The sequence below is a fragment of the Synchiropus splendidus genome, chromosome 12 (assembly GCF_027744825.2).
Source record: "Synchiropus splendidus isolate RoL2022-P1 chromosome 12, RoL_Sspl_1.0, whole genome shotgun sequence".
Classification (NCBI taxonomy): domain Eukaryota; kingdom Metazoa; phylum Chordata; class Actinopteri; order Syngnathiformes; family Callionymidae; genus Synchiropus; species Synchiropus splendidus.
Genome location: NC_071345.1, coordinates 2,234,071 through 2,255,000, shown reverse-complemented (window position 1 = coordinate 2,255,000; position 20,930 = coordinate 2,234,071). Strand labels below are relative to the sequence as shown.

The 20,930-nt window shown below is 54.4% G+C and overlaps 2 protein-coding genes across 7 annotated transcripts in view; one reads left to right on the top strand and one right to left on the bottom strand.

Moving 5' to 3' along the window:
• The window catches only part of lama2 (laminin, alpha 2), a 134,648-nt gene extending 116,555 nt beyond the window's left edge, over positions 1-18,093 (top strand). Inside the window, exons 40-74 of one of the 5 annotated variants that reach the window (XM_053881831.1) lie at positions 153-231; positions 298-429; positions 1,090-1,206; positions 1,263-1,426; positions 1,495-1,633; positions 2,501-2,603; positions 3,073-3,189; positions 3,840-4,022; positions 5,133-5,287; positions 5,377-5,520; positions 7,079-7,212; positions 7,807-7,966; positions 8,049-8,170; positions 8,647-8,809; positions 8,871-9,015; positions 9,237-9,375; positions 9,520-9,534; positions 9,775-9,895; positions 10,160-10,315; positions 10,455-10,508; positions 12,334-12,485; positions 12,551-12,727; positions 13,507-13,684; positions 14,351-14,401; positions 15,935-16,047; positions 16,125-16,218; positions 16,283-16,378; positions 16,449-16,529; positions 16,588-16,665; positions 16,728-16,806; positions 16,893-17,024; positions 17,105-17,235; positions 17,299-17,512; positions 17,673-17,851; positions 17,922-18,093. In XM_053881831.1, coding sequence (XP_053737806.1) covers positions 153-231; positions 298-429; positions 1,090-1,206; positions 1,263-1,426; positions 1,495-1,633; positions 2,501-2,603; positions 3,073-3,189; positions 3,840-4,022; positions 5,133-5,287; positions 5,377-5,520; positions 7,079-7,212; positions 7,807-7,966; positions 8,049-8,170; positions 8,647-8,809; positions 8,871-9,015; positions 9,237-9,375; positions 9,520-9,534; positions 9,775-9,895; positions 10,160-10,315; positions 10,455-10,508; positions 12,334-12,485; positions 12,551-12,727; positions 13,507-13,684; positions 14,351-14,401; positions 15,935-16,047; positions 16,125-16,218; positions 16,283-16,378; positions 16,449-16,529; positions 16,588-16,665; positions 16,728-16,806; positions 16,893-17,024; positions 17,105-17,235; positions 17,299-17,512; positions 17,673-17,827 — 4,273 coding nt within the window. In that variant the 3' untranslated portion in view covers positions 17,828-17,851; positions 17,922-18,093. Of the gene's footprint in view, positions 1-152; positions 232-297; positions 430-1,089; positions 1,207-1,262; positions 1,427-1,494; positions 1,634-2,500; positions 2,604-3,072; positions 3,190-3,839; positions 4,023-5,132; positions 5,288-5,376; positions 5,521-7,078; positions 7,213-7,806; positions 7,967-8,045; positions 8,171-8,646; positions 8,810-8,870; positions 9,016-9,236; positions 9,376-9,519; positions 9,535-9,774; positions 9,896-10,159; positions 10,316-10,454; positions 10,509-12,333; positions 12,486-12,550; positions 12,728-13,506; positions 13,685-14,350; positions 14,402-15,934; positions 16,048-16,124; positions 16,219-16,282; positions 16,379-16,448; positions 16,530-16,587; positions 16,666-16,727; positions 16,807-16,892; positions 17,025-17,104; positions 17,236-17,298; positions 17,513-17,672; positions 17,852-17,921 lie in introns of all 5 variants that reach the window. The other 4 variants (XM_053881830.1, XM_053881829.1, XM_053881832.1 and 1 more) reach the window with 4 other exon arrangements.
• The window catches only part of LOC128768778 (regulator of G-protein signaling 6-like), a 55,072-nt gene continuing 51,609 nt past the window's right edge, over positions 17,468-20,930 (bottom strand). For both annotated transcript variants that reach the window (XM_053881934.1, XM_053881935.1), the window contains 8 exons: positions 20,591-20,692; positions 20,437-20,498; positions 20,259-20,369; positions 19,840-19,965; positions 19,513-19,699; positions 19,366-19,455; positions 19,245-19,298; positions 17,468-18,705 (listed from right to left, as the gene is read on the bottom strand). In XM_053881934.1, the coding sequence (XP_053737909.1) occupies positions 18,655-18,705; positions 19,245-19,298; positions 19,366-19,455; positions 19,513-19,699; positions 19,840-19,965; positions 20,259-20,369; positions 20,437-20,498; positions 20,591-20,692 (783 nt within the window). In that variant the 3' untranslated portion in view covers positions 17,468-18,654. The remainder of the gene's footprint in view (positions 18,706-19,244; positions 19,299-19,365; positions 19,456-19,512; positions 19,700-19,839; positions 19,966-20,258; positions 20,370-20,436; positions 20,499-20,590; positions 20,693-20,930) is intronic.

Below are 20,930 nucleotides of genomic sequence, written 5' to 3'. Positions count from 1 at the left end.
TCAATTCACTGCATCTGGAGCAGATTGCTTGAAATATTTTCCAGATTCGTCCGGATCATTTTTGCGGAGAGTCAGTTTGATAATGTGATGAGACCCACAGCTCTTGCTGGGTTGAGCGCAGGTGGCGACTCTAACTGTGGCTCCTCTCGCAGTCTGGCCGAGGAGCTGCACCAGAAGGTCAAGCGGATGTTCGGAGATCCCCATCAGGCCACCGAGGAGCTGAAGACAGAGGTGGAACCAGGCTTGACCAGGGCCCAGGGTCACCGCCGTTCTGACCTTGTCCTCCCTCTCTTGAAGGTCAAGGGGAAGCTGTCGGACCACGGGTCCAAGCTGCAGGAGGCTGAGGAGCTGCTGTACTCTGCGCAGGGACAGACCCGGCTGGCTGGAGCCATGGCCCACCACAACAAGGCCAACCTCACCAACCTGCAGGTGGATAGCAGACTGTTGCCCATGAAAGCCGCTTTTACAAACTAAACTAAGACTGTCGGCCTCTTCAACAGACATGAAATGAATTTGTTTTGGTCCTTTTCATATTATGAAGATTTGTTCTGTTGTCCTTTTTTATACTCACAAAAAAAACGATATTCTCATCAATTGTAGATTTATTTTATTTTTATTTCCATTTTGTCTTGATCCATTTGAAGCGTTCTGATCCGCCGACGCACGTCATTTCCATGTGTTTTGATATGGACTGAGAGCTCTTCAGTCTCCCCAGTTACTCGGGTTGCCGGTTCAAATCCCTCTCAGCTGAGTCAATTCCATTTTTGTGAGTCAAACGTCCCTCTGCCTCCAGTAACTGCTCCGCCAGCGGAGACCATTTACAGCCAGACTCATGGAGCTCCTGCATCTTCTGCTCCGGCAGTTGCAGCTCCTCCTGCGACTCCAGATCGGGGTCAGACTCAGTTCAATCGACTGGCTAATTTGTGCTTTTATTGTCCTCGGCCGGCAGAATCCTGTGGATGGTAAACAGGATTTGATGAGAGTGTTTTCAGCAGAAAGCCTCAGTCTCCGCCGACCGCTCTGCAGCTCGGCCTCTCTGGCCGCGGTGACGCTCAGATGTGGCGGTGAACGAGTGCCTGTGTCCCTCAGAGGAAACACGCCGCTGTGACCGGGCTGGCGCAGGAGACGCAGAAGGTTCTGGGGGAAGGTGAAGGCCATCTGGAGGAGGCCAACCAGCTCTCTGATGCCATCAACAAGGAGATCGAGGTACCAAAGTCTGGTGTCACGTCCCGACATTTCCTGAGTAACGTCCTCTCAACCAGGACTTGGAGATGATGGGAAGAGAGCTGGCTCCTCTCCACGACCAACTGGACGGCAGAGTCCGAGTCCTGACCGACGGGCTGAGCGACGGCCGTCTGGCCAATCACGTGTTTGACGCCGAGGAGCACGCCAAGCAGCTGAACGAATCGGCTGCCATCTTGGACGGGTAGGCGCCTCAGCAGGCCTCGATTCCTCCGTGCCTCTGGGTCACATGATCTCCCGCTGCTCTGCCAGGATCCTGGCCGAAGCCAAGAACCTGTCCTTCAACGCCACTGCGGCCTTCAAAGCCTACACCAACATTAAGGTCAACATCGACGCGGCGGAGAAAGAAGCTAAAGTGGCCAAGCAGAGGGCGTCTGAGGCGCTGGCGCTGGTGAGAGCATGTCACGAGACCCGAAAATGTTCGACCAAATGTTAGACCTGTTTCAGAGAACCTGAGCCCTGTGGAGTTCATTTGAGCTTCAGCAACACAAACATGAAGCTGAAAAGCCTCAAAACTGTGTGTTGTGTTTGAGATGTGATGGATCCCGACCTGGAGGAAGCAGATCCCCCCGAGGCTCAGGGTCAGTTTAAGGCAGCAGTCTAGCAACAAGGTCAACAAAGTGCCCTGGACCAGGTCAGGTTCAGAGAAGCTCAGACCTTTTCTGATGGCCAACTGCCTCCAGACAGAAACAGGAAGTGACCTCACCAAGTAGCACAAACAGGGACTGATATAGAACACCATCAGCTGAGGGAGGTGAAGAAGAGAGTGCAGGCGAGGTGGAGACGACTGTGACGGGGTCAATGAAACTGAAATAGTCTTCATGGATGATGGTGTCTGCTGATGATATAGTGATCTACGGAGGTGGATCTAGATGAAGGGGTGAAGAGGAGAGTGCAGACAGGGTGGAGACGACTGTGACGTCAGCTGGACAGGACTGGTCAGAGATGAAGACACTGAGGTTCTCAGTGGGAGGGACTGGGAAGAAAGGAGCAGAAACGAGTCCATCAGATGGACGCGGAGAAGTTTGGAGACATGGAGGGAAGAGACACAGAAGGACCCAAAATGTTGGTCTCATAAGTCACGTCAAGGTCAGCCTCTCTGACCGTGTTGTCCGACCTCCGAGAGTCTTCAGTGCAGTCCCGTCAGTCAGGGTCCACCTCGACCACACACCCCTGCTGCGCCGCCATCTCTTGGTGTTTCACACCTGGTTCCCAGGAGGCGGTTGGACTCTGACCCTGTCTGTGCTTGGCCTCCCAGGCTTTAGGTCCAGAGGTGCCCGTGAAGGAGGAAGCCCAAGCTGCTCATCAGAAGAGTCTCAACCTGCTGAACCAGGCCATGCGTCTCCAGAGTGATGTCCAAGGTGCTGCCGCCGCTCTTCACTTGTAATGTTCCTCAGTGGTTTCTCTGTGTTTGATGGGCCCAGCTCGGCTGCTCCAGGCCGGGCAGGTGAGGTCAGCCATGACCCGCAGGCCTCCACCAAGCCTCTCGCTCCCACCGGCATGGTGACTCCCACTCATTCTTCTGGAGCTGCGTTTCATTTCTCTCAGCACATCAGTCAAATTTGAGACTTCAGAACTCATCAGGTCAGAAACGGACCTGGTTACTGTTTAACACAGGGATTTCATTTTCAAAAGTCGATCTTTAAGAAGCAGTCTCTGGAAAACATTAAAAGGGAACATGGACAAGACAAGGAGCTGAGGTGGCCAGTAGGTGCCAGCATCAGTCTGGCATCCTTCAGAACCGCTGTGGCTCCAGGTGGCGCCACCCGGTGGCCAGTCTGATGGAGAGTCCCCACTGATCACAGGTGTGTTGCCGTGTGTGTCGAGCAGAGAACGCAGACAGTGTGACCGGGCTGAAGGAGCGAGTCAAAGCTGCCCGAGACAGAAGCAAAGATCTGCTCCGAGCCGTCAACGGAACCATGGCGACGCTCAGCTCCATCCCCAACGGTACGAGGAGTGAGTGCGTGCGTGCGTGCGTGCGTGCGTGAGTTGCGCTGCTCTGCTAAACTCATCTTGAAAGTTTTTACTCAGACGCTTGAGATTTCAGCTCAGTTATTTGATTTCATGGTATTTCCAGGCACAATTTTACAGTTTCTAAATGTTCTCATTCATGTTCGTGTGCCTTCTTTAAACCAAGGATAATGTTCATAAACAAGGAAATCTGCCTCATGAAAGCACCTGTTTATATATATCCAATACATACAGAACCATTTCAGTAGAAGCGGTTCTGTAGGTTCAGTCGTCTTTGTAAAGCTGCTTTGTTTTTCACAGGAAAAGGATTTATTTTATATAATATTAAGATTATTCTAGTTGAAGGTTCATGGCTCAAAGTACTAAATAATAATTTCTTTTTTTTTTTTTTTTTCATCAGAATTTTTTGGATTATTTTATTGATTTTGTATTTTATTTATTTATTTTTACATTATATTATTATGTCACTTAATCTACAAGAAAAAAGTGAAGTCGATAAAATTATTTTCAGAGGTTAGAATCAAATTTGGAAGCCTTTACTGAGGAGAAAGGGTTTTTCATTCTGTGTGACGTGGGTTCAAAGTAATACTTCTCACAAGCATCACTTCTTCACCTCCTTGCTTCAGACACCGCCGCCAAGCTAGCAGCCATCAAGTCGCGCGCGGCTGATGCTAACGCTACCGCGCTGGACGTCCTGGAGCGCCTGGCGGATTTGAACCTTCAACTGCGTGGCATCCAGAAGAACTGCAGCGACCTGGAGGACACGGTGAACGCCGCCAACCAGATGATCCAGGACCCCGAGAAAAACAGTAAGGCCACGCCCCCCCCCCGACCCAGCCGCGGCTGACGCGTGTGACCTTCAGTGATTCCATGACAGCGAGCCACGTCTCAATCACGTGACTGATTTGTTTTGAACAACATTATGACCAGCTTCTCTCTGTCTGTCTCCTTCACTCCCGCAGCGATAAGTAGGTATCTCCCTCTTCCACTCACCTCCTCAGCCAAACTGTCTGTCTGGTGCTCCGATGCTGCGATGCTGTCGCCAGCAGAGTTGAAGCCACACTGCTCACTATAGTTTACTGAAGGCCCTGAACGCATCACCTGTCACTCATCTCACGAGCAGATATCAATTATGAATTTGGATCTTCGGAGGAAAAAAAAAAATGAGACAAATTTTTTAAAAATGGCCGAGACATTGTTCACTGATGTTTAATTGACATAATTTTTAAGATTTTAAATGGTATATTATTGAATAATCCAACTGTTCAAACATGTCCATAAAACCATTTTAATGTGGGGGGAAGGTTTCCTCAAAATTAAAGGAAAATGACTGTGATAAAAAGTAAACAAAACATTCCTAAACACTAATTTTAATAATAATATTAAGTATTATTTGTCACATTTGAAAATGTCATCATTTATTTATATATATATATATATATATAGAGAGAGAGAGAGAGATAACATTAATTTTTTTAAATCCTGAAAATGATATCTCTAATAATTTTTTATCAAAAAATAAAAAAAAATTTTATTTTGAAAATTCCGTAACAAACATATTTCTGCCCTATTTTCCGTTTCTGTGCCTTCATTGTTCCTCTGACTCACATCAAATGAGTGTTTTTGACTCAGTCAACTCTGTGTGGCAGCGTTGCTCTAAGCCGCTTGTGTAAATCCTCCCGTGTCGGAGCACCAGTCCTTCTCAAGACCATCTTTGCTTTCAGTAGCAGCAGCTGATGCTCCTCTTGCTTCTGCTCCTCTGGAGCATTTCTGCATGAAAGTTGGTCTGCCGTCTCTGACTCCTCGCGCTGAGCCGCTCTAACGCCTGGCTCCTCTGGTTCTGTTAGCCGCTGTCATCTCTCACCCTGTCGCATCAGCCTCCGTGGCTCTGTATGAAAACTCTCTCTGTCTGGGCCCAGTCCACGCCGCCGGAGCCAAGGTCAAGGATTTACAGGACGAGGCCGAGCGGCTGCTGGAGAAGCTGCAGCCCATCAGGAGGCTGCAGGACAACCTGAGGCGGAACATCTCGCAAATCAAGGAGCTCATCACCCAGGCCAGGAAGCAGGCCAACTCGGTACGTTCCACCCGGGGGAGGAGCCTGAGCATGGCGTCCAGGATCAGGCAGCAGACTAGGTGCTGAGCGATGCTTCTGTCTGCCTTCAGATCAAGGTCTCTGTGGCGTCGGGCGGAGACTGTCTGCGAAGTTACCGGCCGGAGATCAGGAAGGGAAGATACAACACCATCGTCCTCCACGTGAAGACCACCACACCCGACAACCTGCTCTTCTACCTGGGCTCCGCCAAATACGTGAGTGACGGTTAAACCCGGTCAGACGTCTGAGCGACTCGCTTCACTGACGTCGCGAGGACGTGAGCCTTGAGTCTGCGTCTCTTCAGACACCGCCCGTTCATTGAGGCAGACCGGAGTGTGACTGGGGACGGCTCTGGGGGTAACGGGTCGGTCCTCGCTCTCCTGCCGTCTGCCGAGCCTGCTGAACTAGCGCTCCTCCTCTCCTGCGCTGCCGCTGTAGTCCAAACGTATTTGCCACTAAATCAGAGGGAAACAGGACTTCCGACAGCTGGCGGCGTCTTGTGGGAACCACCGTTGTGTTTACCCCCGAAATGTGTGGTGAGAGGAGCCTGCGATGGTAATTGCTCATTACTGATGGTTAACTCTCATTAGATCCGTTTGAACAGCTAATCTGTCTTCATTCTCCGGGTCACGTGCGTGTGCGCGCGTGCGTGCGAGTGAAACGCAGCGCTGACGCATTAATCATGTTTAATATATTGTTTAGGTGCCGCATTCACCATCGCCAGCCATTAATCACACTTGCGAGCGGCGGCCTGCAGAGAGCCGCCGCTCGCCGCCGCCGCTGCTCGCCGCTCTTCCCTCCCAAACAACACAGGCAGAAGATCCTGGAGTGACTCGTCTAATCTGAGGATAATTAATTCTTCCTGACACTGGCTCACTGTAAACACTGTGTCTGCACTGAGCGTGTGCAGGTGAAGGTGCGGGCGGCGCGTCGCACCAACCGACGGACACTTTTTTCACCTGATTTCCCAGAGGGCTGTCGCCGCTTCTCGCCTCTGTTGCTGGATTACAGCGATCCGATGGCCGAGCACCAGGACGGGGTTAGAAAGGGAACTGGACTCCGCCGCATGTCGCTCTGAGAATAGCTGGGTCTCTGTCTCGGTCTCGCAGTGAGAGGACAAGAGTCCGCCGGAGCCTGGTGGATAAACACTGCTCAACTCTGATGGTCAAGAAAAGAACACCGTTCTTTCCCAAATTCACATCATAATCCAAAGCGCTTATGAGTCGTGGGGTCGCGGGGGCAGCAGGCGAAATAAAGAGCTCCAGTCTGTCCTCTCAGAGTCAGCTCCTTTGGTGGGAGGCTGGGGCGCCCCAGGAGAGCGCATGAGCACCTGACTGGTTTCTCTCACATCTATATTCCTGTAGAGCCTTTCAGTGTTAGTGCTACATCAAATGTAGCACTAACACTGTGCAGATACAGTATATACTTCCCTCTCCTCTTCACATCCTGTGCTTTAGTTCCTGGTCTACTTGTCTTATTACAAGTACTTTGATCGTGTTAGATTTTTTTCTGTAGTTTGTGGATTCATTTGAGCACGAGTATAATCTCCAGTCTTTTTCTCAGTACAGGTCTATTTTCTGTCTGTGTGTTGACCTTTCTTCTAAAATGCTGTCGTCAGTTTTCCAACTGTAACTACGATTTGATGGCTTTATTTTACGCTGTCATCTATTGTTGTGTTGGTGGTTTGGTCGTGTGAAATCATGCTTATCTGTATCGTCTCCTGAAAAGCAGCGCAGCGAGCTCCTGCTCTGATGAAGACCTTCTCTGCCTCAGGTGGATTTCCTGGCGCTGGAGATGCGTAAGGGGAAGGTGAGCTTCCTGTGGGACGTCGGCTCCGGTGTCGGGAGGGTGGAGTACCCGCATCACACCATCCATGACGGCAACTGGCACCGGATCGAAGCGTCGCGGTGAGTCACGGCTGTGTGTGGTGGTTTATAGAGACCCGATTGTTTTGGATTGGCGCTTTGTTTTAGCTTCGTGTGTATAATTCCTCCTTGAGGCCATGCATGCTGACTTAAATGAGCGAGAAACATTTGCATTTGTGCTGTCGTCTGTCTGTAACTTTTAAGATGTTAGTCATGATCCGCCAGGAATTTCTGGTGCGTGTGAACTGGGTGTCTCATATTGGGGCACGTAAAGGCAGTCTTAGCCTAACCTAGCCAAACCTAGCCTAGTGTAGCCTAGCATAGCCAAACCTAGCCTAACCTAGCCAAACCTAGCCAAACCTAGCCTAGTGTAGCCTAGCATAGCCAAACCTAGCCTAGTGTAGCCTAGCGTAGCCTAGCCTACATCTAAACAAATTCATCTAGTCTAGTCTAGCATAGCATAGCATAAGATAACTCTGGACTCCATAACATAACTCTATTTTAATCTAATCTCTAAACTGTAACTCTGCTCTCCAAAGAGCCTCATCACGTTGGTATTTTCTCAGAGGGCGCTCACAAAACCTTCACAACACACGTGAGAATAACTCAGCTGAAACTAAAATTCTCTGTCGTCAGGAACGGCTTGAACGGCACAATATCAGTGTACCCTCTAGAGGGCACCATGGCGGGGATGATGCCCACCCCGGCCAGCGCCAACTCGCCCACCGCCTACACCATCCTGGACGTAGACCACAACGCCTACCTGTTTGTGGGAGGAATCCTGGGGAGAGCCAAGGTATCTGCTGCTGGTCTTCACTCATTCATGGTGTCACTGACTTGGACCCGACATGACGCTGGGCTCTGTGGCGCTGCAGAAGGCGGAGGCCGTGCGGACGTCGACATTCACCGGCTGCATGGGAGAGACCTTCTTGGATGGCAAGGCCATCGGACTGTGGAACTACAGGGAGAGACACGGGGACTGCAAGGGATGTGTGGTCAGGTACAGCGCCCCCTTCTGGCCAGACGCCGAGGCTAACCGTTCATCAGCCGGCTTTTCTTCCTCAGCTCTTCCTTCACCGTCAGATGACTCGTAACACACAAGTCACTCACCATCTGTCCCTTCGTTCTGCAACCCGGTTTTTAAAAGTTTCTGTTTTACTGACTGACATCTTCATCGCCTGTTGAACGACACAGATTTAGCTGTGTGGAGCATCAATTGGCCCCGGGGCCTCGAGTTTGACCCTCGATGTCAACATGTGATTCAGCCACCCATCCTCACTCCCATGGCATCATGTATTGACATTGGGAAAGTTGCCTTTTGCGTCCTACACTGACGAAAAAGGCAACCTTAAGCGTCGCATGTTGACAGATTGGCAGTGCGACACAAAGACAGACACAAAAGGGCAACCTCTTCGTGGATGAGTGAAGTCAGGCTGGTTGGTGACAGTAAAGTCAGCTGACTGTGTGGTGTTGCAGCCCGCAGCGCTCCGACGGCGAGGGCACCGTCCAGATGGACGGTGAGGGCTACGCCGCCGTGGGACGCCCCACCAGGTGGAACCCCAACATCTCCACCATCACCTTCAAGTTCCGCACCTTCTCCTCGGACGCCTTGCTCATGTACCTCGCCACAGAAGACATGGTGGGTCCTCACAGGTCGGCGCCGGCGTGGCCGCTCCACTAACTCTCCCACGCTTACGCAGAAGGACTTCATGTCTCTGGAGCTCACGGGCGGTAAGGTGAAGGTGAACTTTGACCTGGGCTCCGGGGTCGGCAGCGCTGTGTCGGGCAGCCGTCACAACGATGGACGGTGGAAGTCGCTCACCATGTCCAGGAACAAAAAGCAGGGTGAGTCATGTGACCTAAAGGTTGGTTTTTGAACAGCAGGTTGCGAGATGTCGAACACATTTTTTATGGATTTGCTGAGCTGAGGCAGGGGGCAGAGCTTGTGGATTTTGAAACTCGAACAGGTTTCTGAGGTGGAAAACAGTCTCATGCGGCGTCTTCATAAGGTTCTTGCAGCGGGTGGTGTCCCGAATGATCTTCTCTGAACGCTGCTCCTCCTGCAGCCGCCGTCATCGTGGTGGACGTGGACAGCGGGGCAGAAGAGAAGGTGGCTGCCGCCTCGCAGGGTCCAGCGACCGGACTGAACCTCAGAGAGAACCAGAAGATCTACTTCGGAGGCCTCCCCACGGTGGGGAACTACAGGTGACAGCCGTCTCTCACGCACCACGGCCAGAAAACAGCCCTTCAGATCTGCTTCTTCATGTTGCACCTCGCTGAGTCGGTGGAAAACTGAGTTTGTCTGTGATTCGTTTTGGGTTCTAATGGATTTGGTGGTGTTTCCCTCAGCAGCATGAAGGCCAGGTAACGACCCCGTGACCCCCTGCATGACGCCACGCTGAGCCTCCGCTTCTCTCACTGTCTTCATCTGAATATCACTTTTGGTGACGCTGTTATGTGGCGTCTTCTCCTGAGCTTCAGTCGCGGTCAGACGCAGGTTTCCTCCACACCTGTTCCCCTCTTCTGCTGTGCTGCTCACGGCCGTCCGGCTCGCGCTTCCTAGCTCCGCCTCTGTCGTCTAACAAGTGCCTCCGCTCCGCGCAGGTCGGAGGTCAATCTGAAGCGCTACGCCGGATGTCTCCGGGACATCGAGGTCTCCAGAACGCCGTATAACCTCCTCAGCAGCTCAGACTACACCGGCGTCAGCAAAGGCTGCAACGTGGAGGTGAGAGTCGGCTGAGATCCCTGGGGTTCCGGCAGCGTTTTCGTCGCTCACGTTCTTTCGTTCTTTAGTTTCAATCACTTTGCTTCCTTCTGCTGTGACTCCTTCATTTGAGTTCCGTTGACAAAACTAAAGTGTCTGTGGAGAGCAATAATGAGGTCAAGTCATGAATGGACCAAAGACATGGGCGACTAGAGTTTTGGACCGGGTCACGTGCCCAGCAGGATTCAGACTCTGGAAGCCCACGTTGAGCTCCTGTCTCCTCAGAACCTCTACACCGTCAGCTTCTCCAAGCCAGGCTTCGTGGAGCTGACTGGCTTCCTGCTGGACGTCGACACCGAAGTCAGCCTGTCCTTCAGCACGCTGGCCGACACCGGCACCATCCTCCTGGCTGTGGGCGGAGCCCCGCCCTCCAACCAGCAGGTGAGAGGCGGACTTGTTCCGGGGGGTCCTCCACGAACCTGGAGGGAGCAGGTGTCGCTGGACCTCGTGTCGGCCGCTGCAGCCCAGTGAGTCGGTGCCACAGACCTGTGACCTAACCTGACCTTTGTTTCCCCCGAAGACTCGGAACACAAACTCGCTCAGTTCGAAGAGAAGACGGAGGCAGTCTGGGGAGGTGAGCTACACACACACACATCGCCGTTCTTGTGGGGACCTCCCATAACCTGCCTCTCCCCCTTAACCCAAAACACATGGCTAACCTGAACCAGGACCAAAATGGACCTAGTTATTTTGAGGTTTGAACCCTCAAGTTGAGGGTTAACCTTGTGGGGTCCGGCAGAAATGTCCCTACAAACACTCTCACAAGAGGGGGGTACCCCAAAAATTGGACCTCACTAGGATATCTATGCTTAAACAGACACACACATTTGTATTGCTATCCTTGTGGGGACCTCTCCTGGTCATCACCCTTTCCCCAGCCTCCCCCCCTAAACCTAACCCTCCAAAACACGTGACTCACCTGAACCAAACTTACATCTATTTTAATGTCACAGTTAATTTGAAGTTTTACTCCTCAAATTGACCAGCAAAAGGTCCTCACAAGGAGGTGTGTTAGCGAGGATGGGTCCCCACAAGTACGGCTACACGAGTGCGCCTGTGGTGTCGCCGCCTGAATACCAACGTGTGTGTGTGTGAGGACGGCAGGTTACCTCTGGATTATCCATCATTACCAGCCGCTCGCCGCATAAATCTATTTTTACTAACAACACAGCCGGGAGTGTGTGTCTGCACGGAGAGGTTAAGTGAGGTTAAGAACACCATCATCTCAACTTGGCCCTGACTAATGGATGTTTTAGAGAAGGGACCGGGCAGAGGAGGGGGAGCGGAAGAAACAAAAGATGGAGGGACATTTAGAGGTGAGCGGAAGGAGAGGGAGGGAAGAGGACGAGGAGGTGAAGCAGTGAGGTGGCTCTGACTCCCTCAGGAAGCAGAGTTGGAGGAGTCAGAGATGAGGATCGAGGAGACGGAGGTGGAGCAAGGATGTGCTGCGCTGAAGAAGGAGAGGAAACCAAGTGAAGTGGATCGCTGAGGGCAGGCAGAGGAGGGGCGTGACCCGGGCAGGTGGTCCAGGTACGAGGAAAGGAAGGAAGAAGATCGCGGTGTTGCCCCACCTCCAACTGGCTCTGCAGTTAACTGTGAGGTTCTGGTGATCCAGCGTGTCCTGGACAGTGGACGCGCGACTTGCTTCACTCTGAGAGCGGACCTTCTTAAGGTTGAAGTGAGGAGTCTGAACCCCCCACCCCCAAACTGGGGGCTCCTCATGGGTCCCTCAGCCCCCCATGACCTTCAGCCCTGTAGTGGAGGCACCTGAGGACGCGAGGAGATGAAGCGGCAGGAGCCACCTCTGGTCAGGAGGAGGTGGTTCTACCTGAAGCAGCGAGCGAGCGAGAGAGAGACTGACTGTCCTGGCGCCGCAACACTGCGACGCTGAAGCCAGAGCCATGTTGTAGCTACATCTCCGTTCAATTTGTCTCCGACCTCAAATTGAAATTCCATTTTCAGGTGGTAAATTGTCTCCCACTTGGCCCCATGGCACACAGTGAATTAAAATTCAAATGAACCTGACCCCGCGCTGCTGCTCCCTGTCTGCCTGCCTCTCTCTTGCTGCTTTGCTCTCTGGCCTCTCCTCTCTCCTCCTCTCTCCTCCTTTGTCAGCCGCCCCCCTCCTCCCCCCTCCTCCTCTCCTGCTGCTCTTATTTCCCCCCAATTTCTCTCTGTAAACACACAAACTACCAATCATCTGCCCCTTTCCCCTTCACCTTCTCCGCGCTGGTTAATCCCCAGTCTCCTCAGTCAAGGGTCTCTTCTCTGCCCTTCACCGTTCATCCTGTCTTCCTGCTCGGCTGAGAATTCCACCTTTAAATACAAAGACTGAACTCGCTCTTTCTTTATCTTTTGTTCGCTAACAAACTGCTTCTCCTCCTGTCGTCCGCTCGCAGCCCTTCCTCTCCGTCATGCTGAACAAAGGCAACCTGGAAGTCCTGCTCTTCACCGGCAGCCACAGTCCGCGCCGCGTGGTCCGCCGAGCAGAGCACGGCGCGCTGAACGACGGGCGCGAGCACTCGCTGCGCATCGAGCGGCTGCCTGGCAGGTGGGTGGGTCGGATCTGTGGCCCGGTCCTCGGGAGCAGGTGGGTAAAGCTGTGGTTTCCTTCAGGTCATTCGCAGTCCAGGTGGACGAGGAGGCCAAGAAGGAGGCGGCGCTTCCCAACGACCAGCCCATCGGCTTGAAGCGCGTCTTCCTGGGCGGGATTCCTGCGGACGTGGAGCAGTCGTCCAACAGAGCCAACGTCCCGTTCCAGGGCTGCATCTGGAACCTCATGGTCAACGCTGTGTGAGTGAAGAGAAACCAGTCAGCTGCCCTCGCACGATCGCGTCGACTCGTCCGAACAGAAGCGAGTGGCGCTCCGTCAAACCTTTCAAGTCGCTCCGTCTCCTGTCTTCTCCCATGCTCGTGTCACCGCCCCAGTCGGGCGCGGCGTGGGGACCCGGCGCGTTACCCGGTGCTGACCTCTCCTGACTGTATTATGATGCAGGGGGTTCTGATGAGGGCGATTACGGAAAGAGTGGCTGCTTCTTCCTGCATGAAGAGCAGTAATGGAGCGGCCCGACATCATGAACACACTCATAGCTCACATTTACGGCGCCCGCTCTCCCTCCCCGTCTGTTTGTCTCGCACCTCATTTCCTCCACCACTCCACCGGCGCTTCCACGCCGCCGCTCCTTAAGTGCCGCGCTTCCCTTCGCACAAACACAGTTGTTACAGTTGTTGTGCGTCTCGTCTGTCTCCGCCTAAACTGTCTGCTGACAAAGATGGAGCGCCCTCTAGAGCAGCATGATCACATGACACCTCACTTGCACTTATAGCTGGATCCCAGATGATTCTACTGTGCGAGCAGTGTGAGCGCCTCCTGTCTACTGGGGGACTCGGTCTGTACTGCAGTCACCGGGACTCGCTCAGGCGTGTGGGACTCGTGATGAGCGCCATCTGTCAGAGCTGTGTCTCCAACACTGACTTGTCTGCTCCTCAGCAACATGCAGAGAACCTGTGACTCACCATTGAAATTCCACTTTGTCTCAAACACACTCTTGCTCTCGCTGTTGCCTCTGCAGCCTCTCCGACTTCTCGCAGCCCAAATCCTTCGAGAATGCTGAGATCGGCCAGTGTCCCAATCTGGCCCCGCAACCGGCTCCTCTGCCGGAGGCGGAGGAGGAGGAGGAGGAGGAGGGGGAGGAGGGGTCCCGACCGGTCGGCCTGACGCCGCCACCTGCCACACCAGCGCCCCCTGCTGTAAGTCAGGTTCTGCCTCACTCTCTGTGTCGCCTGGAGTCCATCGAAGCTGTTTGTTAGGAATTTCTAATGATTTATTATTGACTGTTCTGTGGAGAATTTTCCTCAAGGTCTCTCTCCCTCTCACCCACACACAGCTTCTGGCGTGCGTGATGAAAGCCGTGGCCTCGCTGTGTTAGCTTAGCGCTTCATCTCGCAGCACTTGTACAGACCATTAACTTGTCTTTATCGTCCCTGCAGCCTTGAGCTACTAAACTCAGCACCAGTCACTGCTACACGCTACGCTAGCTCGCCGCACCACTCATGTCCTTTAAGAGCCCAGCTAGCGGCGATGCTAAAGAGCTGGCAGGCCGTCAGTCAAGTGCTCGGCGGTGGGGATCGACTCCCCAGATCAGACAGATCACAGGCGGTAACACGGCAGTCGGTCTCAACCGCAGCTCCGAGTGACTGAGTTTGATTCAGAGCCACACTCTAATTGTTACTCTCTAATTCGTGACTAAACGCTGCGCTGCGGTGAGTTTAACATTGGTTTGAAACTGAGAATCATTTTCTCTTTGAAATAACTTTGCCTCCTGGCATCAGTGCAGTTCAGGTCTTGGTGTGACTGGCTCCCTGTACGGCCTGCTGGCTGCTAACCCTTCTCTCCTCGCCTGGCCTCCCCTGCAGGTGGCGACACCTGCTGCCACGCCTGTCGCGCTGCCGCCCGTCGACGACACGGTAATCCCCGCTTGAAGGTTCTCTAGTCGCTCACTCCTCTGCTTCACTCCTCTGCTTCACTCGTCTTCATGAGTGGTTTTTCTCTAAGTTTAGAAAACTGGTTGACTCTCTATGGTTCTCATCCACACTCCTGTGTGTTCTGCCAAACTCTAGCCACGCCCCCTCTCTCTCAGAACAGGCCTCTGATTGGTCAAAATCTTCCTGACTGTACTGATATTTTCCAAAACTTGAAGGAGAGGAGCAGAGGTGTGGTTTCTCCGCTCACTTGAGTCCAGTACAATTCACAACCATCCTTCCTTCATGCACCTTCATTGGCCACTAGAGGGAGACATTCAACGCTGAAATAGTTATAGCGAGTGTGTAAAAACTTGAGCTGTTGTTGAGCCAGAAGCACTTGAGGGAGGTGGTGTGACTCAACTGTCGTGAAGCTGAGAACGTGTTCTGGGAAGCACGCCTGACCTCTGACCTCTGACTGACCGGGACGCTCCATGATCCTGTTGGGTTCAGGACTCACTCAGGCGACTGTGGAACCTGTGTTCTCCTCCCAGAAGTCAAACATGTTTGTGAAGTCGACACCATGAGCAGCAGCTAGAACACGCACTCGCGGAAAGTCCTGACCTTGGATTCTACCGGCGTGACCTCCAGCAGCCGGCGCTCTATTGTGGCGCAGATGGAAAGGATCGGAGGGAGAGAAAGGGAGAAGGTGGCGGAGAAGTCTGAGCGGAGCCGCGCGCCTCTTTTGTTGCCCGTAATGGAAAGAGGAACGAGAGGGAAGCGGAGAGCTTCTGAGCCGGTGACGTCTGGTCTTTTGTTCCACGCTGGAGGATGAAAAGGGAGAAGAAAGCCAGAGGTTGAAGAGGAGCGGATATGAGGACAGAGGCAGATAAGAGGTGAGTGTCGGCGGGAACAAAGCAAGGTCACGCCGCCGAGAATGTCTTCACTTGAAAGAGAACAAAGCAGCCCAGGAGATTAAGACGCTGCGTCTCTCTGGCTCATATAACAGGAGTCACGCAGGAGCGAGCCGAGGAGTGGACCTCTCCGCCAGAGTCGCTGCTGGATTGGAAAGTTCAAAATAAGAGCCTGAGCTGCAAGAATCCAGCGCGGAACAAGACTTTCTCTGGTCCATCAACCGCTCTCTCCAGTGCTTTTCCAGAAAAGCGTCCATCAAGTCAGGAGTCTGACTCAGTCTGAGTGGCCTCAGCTGCTGAGTCCTGAGTGTCTGAACACCACGGTGAACAGAGGAGCTTCTGTGGGAGGGTTTGCTGGTGAGGCCTGTGCTGCCACTGACCTCAGTTCAGTTTCACTTCTGCAAGGAAACGTCTGAAGATACACAGGTGTGTGTTTGACCCAATGGAGGCGGAGTCTGTGAGGAGAAGGGGGCGTGTCTGCTCAGAGAGGAACATAGTTGTGTGACGTCCACACGAGAAGAGTGAACTTGAGAGGCGGCGCCGTCCTCCGCCACAGTGTGACAACACTGACACCTGCTGGCCGCAGTGTGAGCAGCAGGCAGTCAAGCTTCCCTCTGCTCCGCAGGACTCGTGCGCGTCTGCCGGCGCCCCGCCCACCCTGGACGACGCCTTCCAGTTCGGCCTGACCCGGAACAGCCACATGAGCTTCAAGTTCGACGACACCAAAGTCCGAGAGAAGTCAGCGCTGCGTCTGGTTGGAGGTGGGGATGGTGACGGACCGTCGTCGTGGTAACGCACTGTGATGTGTGCGGCAGGTTGATCCTGGAGTTTGAGCTCAGGACCAGGGAGGAGGCCGGACTCGCCCTCTACATGGCCAGAATCAACCACGCAGACTTCGTCGCCATCCAGGTGAGTCAGTGGACCGCTCCGGTCCGGTGAAGAACCCGAGTCAGCTCCTCCGTCCCACACGTAGATCAAGAGTGGCCAGGTGTGTCTGAGCTACGACCTGGGTCACGGGAACACCTCCGCCTGCGTCCCGCGCTCCGTCAACGACGGCATGTGGCACAAGGTGAGTGGACGCCGGCTCGGACCTGACCAGTCGACTCGGCGACCTGACACGCGGTCCTCTCTTGGCTCAGATTCGGGTGAACCGTGTGAAGCAGCGCGCCGGCCTCCTGGTGGACAACCGCTTCGGCAAGCAGATGATCTCCCCCAAGAAGGTGCGGCTCCTCCCCGACCCTCGCCTGCTGCCACTCACGCTCTCTCTCCCGCCTCCAGGCCGACCTGCTGGACGTGGTGGGCGTGGTCTATGTCGGGGGGCTGCCTCAGAACTACACCACCAAGAGGATCGGACCGGTGAGTACCAGCGGCTCCGGAGCTTCTGGACACCTCAGCTGCTTATCTGTGCTCCGCTCAAGGTTCTGTACAGCATCAACGGCTGCATCCGGAACTTCAAGATGGTGGGAGGCCCGGTCTCCACTGCGCCGTCGGGTCCAGGTGCTGTGAGGACTCTGGTTTCCTCCCATGCTTCAGCGGTGTGGAGGAATGAGGTGACACTCTGACGCTCTCGCTCTCCCCACCAGGGCAACCCGAGACCAACATGGAGGAATTCCAGTTCGACATGGCAGCACCCGACTCACGTCACATGGTGGGAAGTTGCTTCACCGCGAGCGAGTCGGGAACTTACTTTGACGGGACCGGGTACCTGAAAGCCGGTGAGAGAGTGTGAACCGGGCCGGTCCGGGAGCAGAGCCCTGAGGGAACTGACCATGACCCCACCCCCACCCCCCAACAGTGTCCAGCTACAGGGTTGGACTGGACGTCTCCATCTCTCTGGAGTTCCGGACCACTCGGACTAACGGAGTCCTGCTGGCCGTCAGTAACCGCGGCAACGATGGGCTGGGCCTGGAGATGGTCCAGGGAAAGGTGAGTCCCCCCGGAGGCTGGAGCCGGGCCTTGGAGGCCACTCACCTGCTCTTTGTCCCGCAGCTCCTCTTCCACGTGGACAACGGCGCCGGGCGCTTCACGGCGCAGCACCAGGGCGACGGCTTCTGCGACGGCCAGTGGCACACAGTCACCGCCAACAAGCTCCGGCACCGGGCCGAGCTGCTGGTGGACGGGTCCAGGAGTCAGGCAGAGAGCCCCCACCCTCGCTCCAACACCTGCGACACCAACGACCCCATCTACGTGGGCGGACATCCAGGTGCAGCCTTCCCGCATCTGTTGTAGTGCATTATGGGACAGTGAGCGTGAAGGTGTCCGTCTGGAGGTGCAGGTTCTTGTTGGTCAGCGAGAGCGCGCGTGCGTGCGTGCGTGTGTAAGAGTGGCGCACACAGGACTCACTGCTTCCCCTTGCTTTCCAGATGGCGTCCGCCAGGTGGCGCTCTCCAGCAGCAGGTCGTTCCGAGGCTGCATGAGGAACCTGAGGATCACCAAAGCCTCCAAAACCCTGGAGGTCCAGTTCAACAAGGCCTCGGAGATGAGGGGAGTCCAGCCGGGGTCCTGCCCCGCCGCCTGACCTCCTCCCCTCCCCACAGCCACGGTGATGTCACTTCCTGCTCGGGTGTTGGGGACCGGCAGCGTCACAGTTTTAACAGTTGTGGTGTTTACAGAATCGAGTCTGTCCGTCCCCAGTGACCTGGAAGTGGAGCAGCTCTGTCATGAGGCCGAACTGGAGAGGAGACAGGAAGCTTTTCCCGTCGACTAACCTGGTGTCATGTGTTCACGCTCTGATGAACAACCTCGGAGTTGTGCACGGTGTGAGGACAATTATACTCATGTTTCATATCGTCACGTTGGTCCTGTCGTCATTTCCATCCCATTCCTACGTTGGAGTTACTTCAGTTGTACAAAACTCGTCCAGCAGATGGCGCCATTGCACCAGTTTGTGGTAACCAGACCTGTGAATTCCAGTTTTGGCTGTACTACCGTCTGTTGTCCACTAGAGGGAGGTGTGTGAGCTTTACCTGACTGCTCGCTGCTGAGACTCCAGCAGGGGAAATAGACTCGAGGTTGTGCATTCGTTTATTGAACTCTTTACATGAGGTGCAGACGGGCCCGGGTCTGTAAACATGGCTCCAGTGGAATGTTCCGAAGTGACCTAAAGTCTAAAACTGCCCGTCCGTCCCTCCGTCCCTCTTCCTGCTACGTTCTGAAGCTAAAGGCGTTCAAGCATTCCCATGTTCACACCTGGTGCTGGCAACCATCTGGGCCCAGCGGCCGGGCCGGGTCACGTGACTTATTGCATGCTCTCAGTCATGGTGGTGGTCCGCAGCGCCTGGACCCACCTCGCTCAGGAACACCCAGCAGCTAGTCCTCTCTCTCTCTCTCTGACCCTGGGACGGGTCAGGACGACTGCATCAGACCCGTCAGCCTCTTCCCGGTCAGAGATTTGCCCTGAGAAAGAGAGAGAGAGAGAGGACAGAGAGGGACGTGAAAGAGGGAGGAGAGGAGAGAGAGTGAGGAAAGAGAGAGGGAGACATGAAAGAGGGAGGAGACAGAGATGACAGAGATGAGAGAGAGAGAGAGAGAGCAGACAGAGATGAGGGAGGAGAGAGAGAGAGAGAGAGAGAGCAGACGACTGGTGTTACCCTGGTGACCAGCACACGGACCATCACAAAAGACTCAAATAAAGAAGACACTCCGCTTGAAAAGCTTAAACCTGGAAGTAGAAGAAGCAACCGTTTCATTGGTCCACGAGAGGAAAATAAACCGTTGCAAGTCACTGTGATGGTAAAGTTGTTTACCCGCAGTAATCGGGGAAAGAAGCAAAAAAACAAGCGCGAAAAAAAAAGCCCCGTCACTCCTAAAGCTGGCCAGCGGGTGGCGCCATTACGCCATCAGTCGGCGCAGCCATTTGTCAGTAGGAAGCTCCTCAAAACCCAAACCTTCCAAACGGAGTCGGTATGGAGGCGCTAACCAGAGGTGACGCTCACCACACTGCGAGTGAACTTCTCCAGCGAGGTCCGGCGTCCCTGCTCCGACTCCGGCTGCCAGGAAAACAACTTTAGTTAGGAGGACCGTCAGAGAGCGAAGGCGACCTGCGGGGGCCAGTACCTTCTTGCGGGCCGTCAGCAGGTCCTGGTAGACGTTGGACCTCAGGAATCGAGCGTAGCTGTCGCTCTTCATCAGCTTGTAGATGTGGTCCTGAGGGGCAGAGGGAAGCTCAGAGACCTCCGGGACCGGCACCGCTCCGGGCCTCACCTGAGCGTCCTCGTAGCTGTAGCGTCCCGGGTCCTTCAGGTTCTGACTGGTGCGCTCATAGCTGTGCGAGTCCAGGTTGATGGAGCTCGGCGCCCCCTCGGCCAGGAACTCCGCCCAGATCTCCTCCGCCCGCTGGGCCACGTCCTGCTGCGGCATCCGCTTCAGGTCCTGGACCGCCAGCCAGAACCTGCCACAGACGACAGGCCTTCAGCCTCAGGTGCTGGTGAGCGTGCGACCGACCCTCAGAAGTCCAGCCTCAGGAGCAGAACCGGAGCCGCACCTGCGTCCCGCCACCATGGCAACACAAATGCAGAAACTTCTGCTCACCGCAGGTTTTCCGAGCTGAACTCAGACTCCAGGAACTTGAGGAAGAGGTCCTGACCCGCCGGGTCCTTCAGCGCCTCCTCCAGGGAGAAGCCCCACTTCTTGACTCGCTGCTGACTCGGCTCCTTGCTGGGAGGAAGAGAAGGAGATGAAGAGGAACCTCTCAGACTCCAGTGAAGCGACAACATGACTCAACATCGCCTCCTTCTGTTCACAGCTGCAGCCTCCTCCTCTCTGAAACATGGAGCCTCAACTTCAGCCCGTTTTAAAAGCCCATTTCTCTTTGCTCATTCCCGTCCTCCTGAGGAGACACCGGACTCTCCTGGTTCCTCCTGGTTGACTTCTCGGAGCCTCAGCTCCACACTCTGGCATCATCTCAGCCAGGAGCAGGTGGAGTCAGATCGAGGAGGAGGAGGCCCTACCTGCCCTCCAGGTCCCAGGACGCCGGGTCGTCACTGGTCCAGGGGTTGGGGGGCTCCAGCGGGGTCAGGAAGGGGTCGTACTCCATGTACTGCTCCGTGTAGCCGATCAGACTGAGGCAGACGGGGGAGGGAGGGAGGTGAGCTGCCTGTTCAGCACCGCGGACAGCGCTCGCCTCACCTCTCAGCCACTTTGGACATCTTCATGCAGTGACGGTCGAGCTGCGCATTCAGGAACAGGATCTGGACACAGACGGCGGTGTGACACCCCACAGCAGCCACCTCTCGTGACACTGGCTGCCACGTCTCCAGCCTCTTCTTCGCCGCCTCCTTACCTCCTTCTCCACGTCCTCCTTGGTGCCCTTCCTGCAGTGGTGTGACGGGGTGTGGACCGGGCTCTGAGACTGGGAGCCCTCGTCCGACAGGCCGTACACAGACTGACCCAAACACACAGACCACAGTGTTGCATCTCGCAGCAGACACACAGACAATCTTGAAATTTTGACTTCAAAATAAAAGCCTGGACTGACATTCATTCATTTCTTCACAGCTTACGGATGGTTTTTAAATAAACTTAGAATATGTGTTAAGTTTCAACAGATTTCCTCCTAAATTTAAAAACGCATTTTATGAATAGAACAATATGTAATTGTGCAGAAAGAAACTGTGTATACA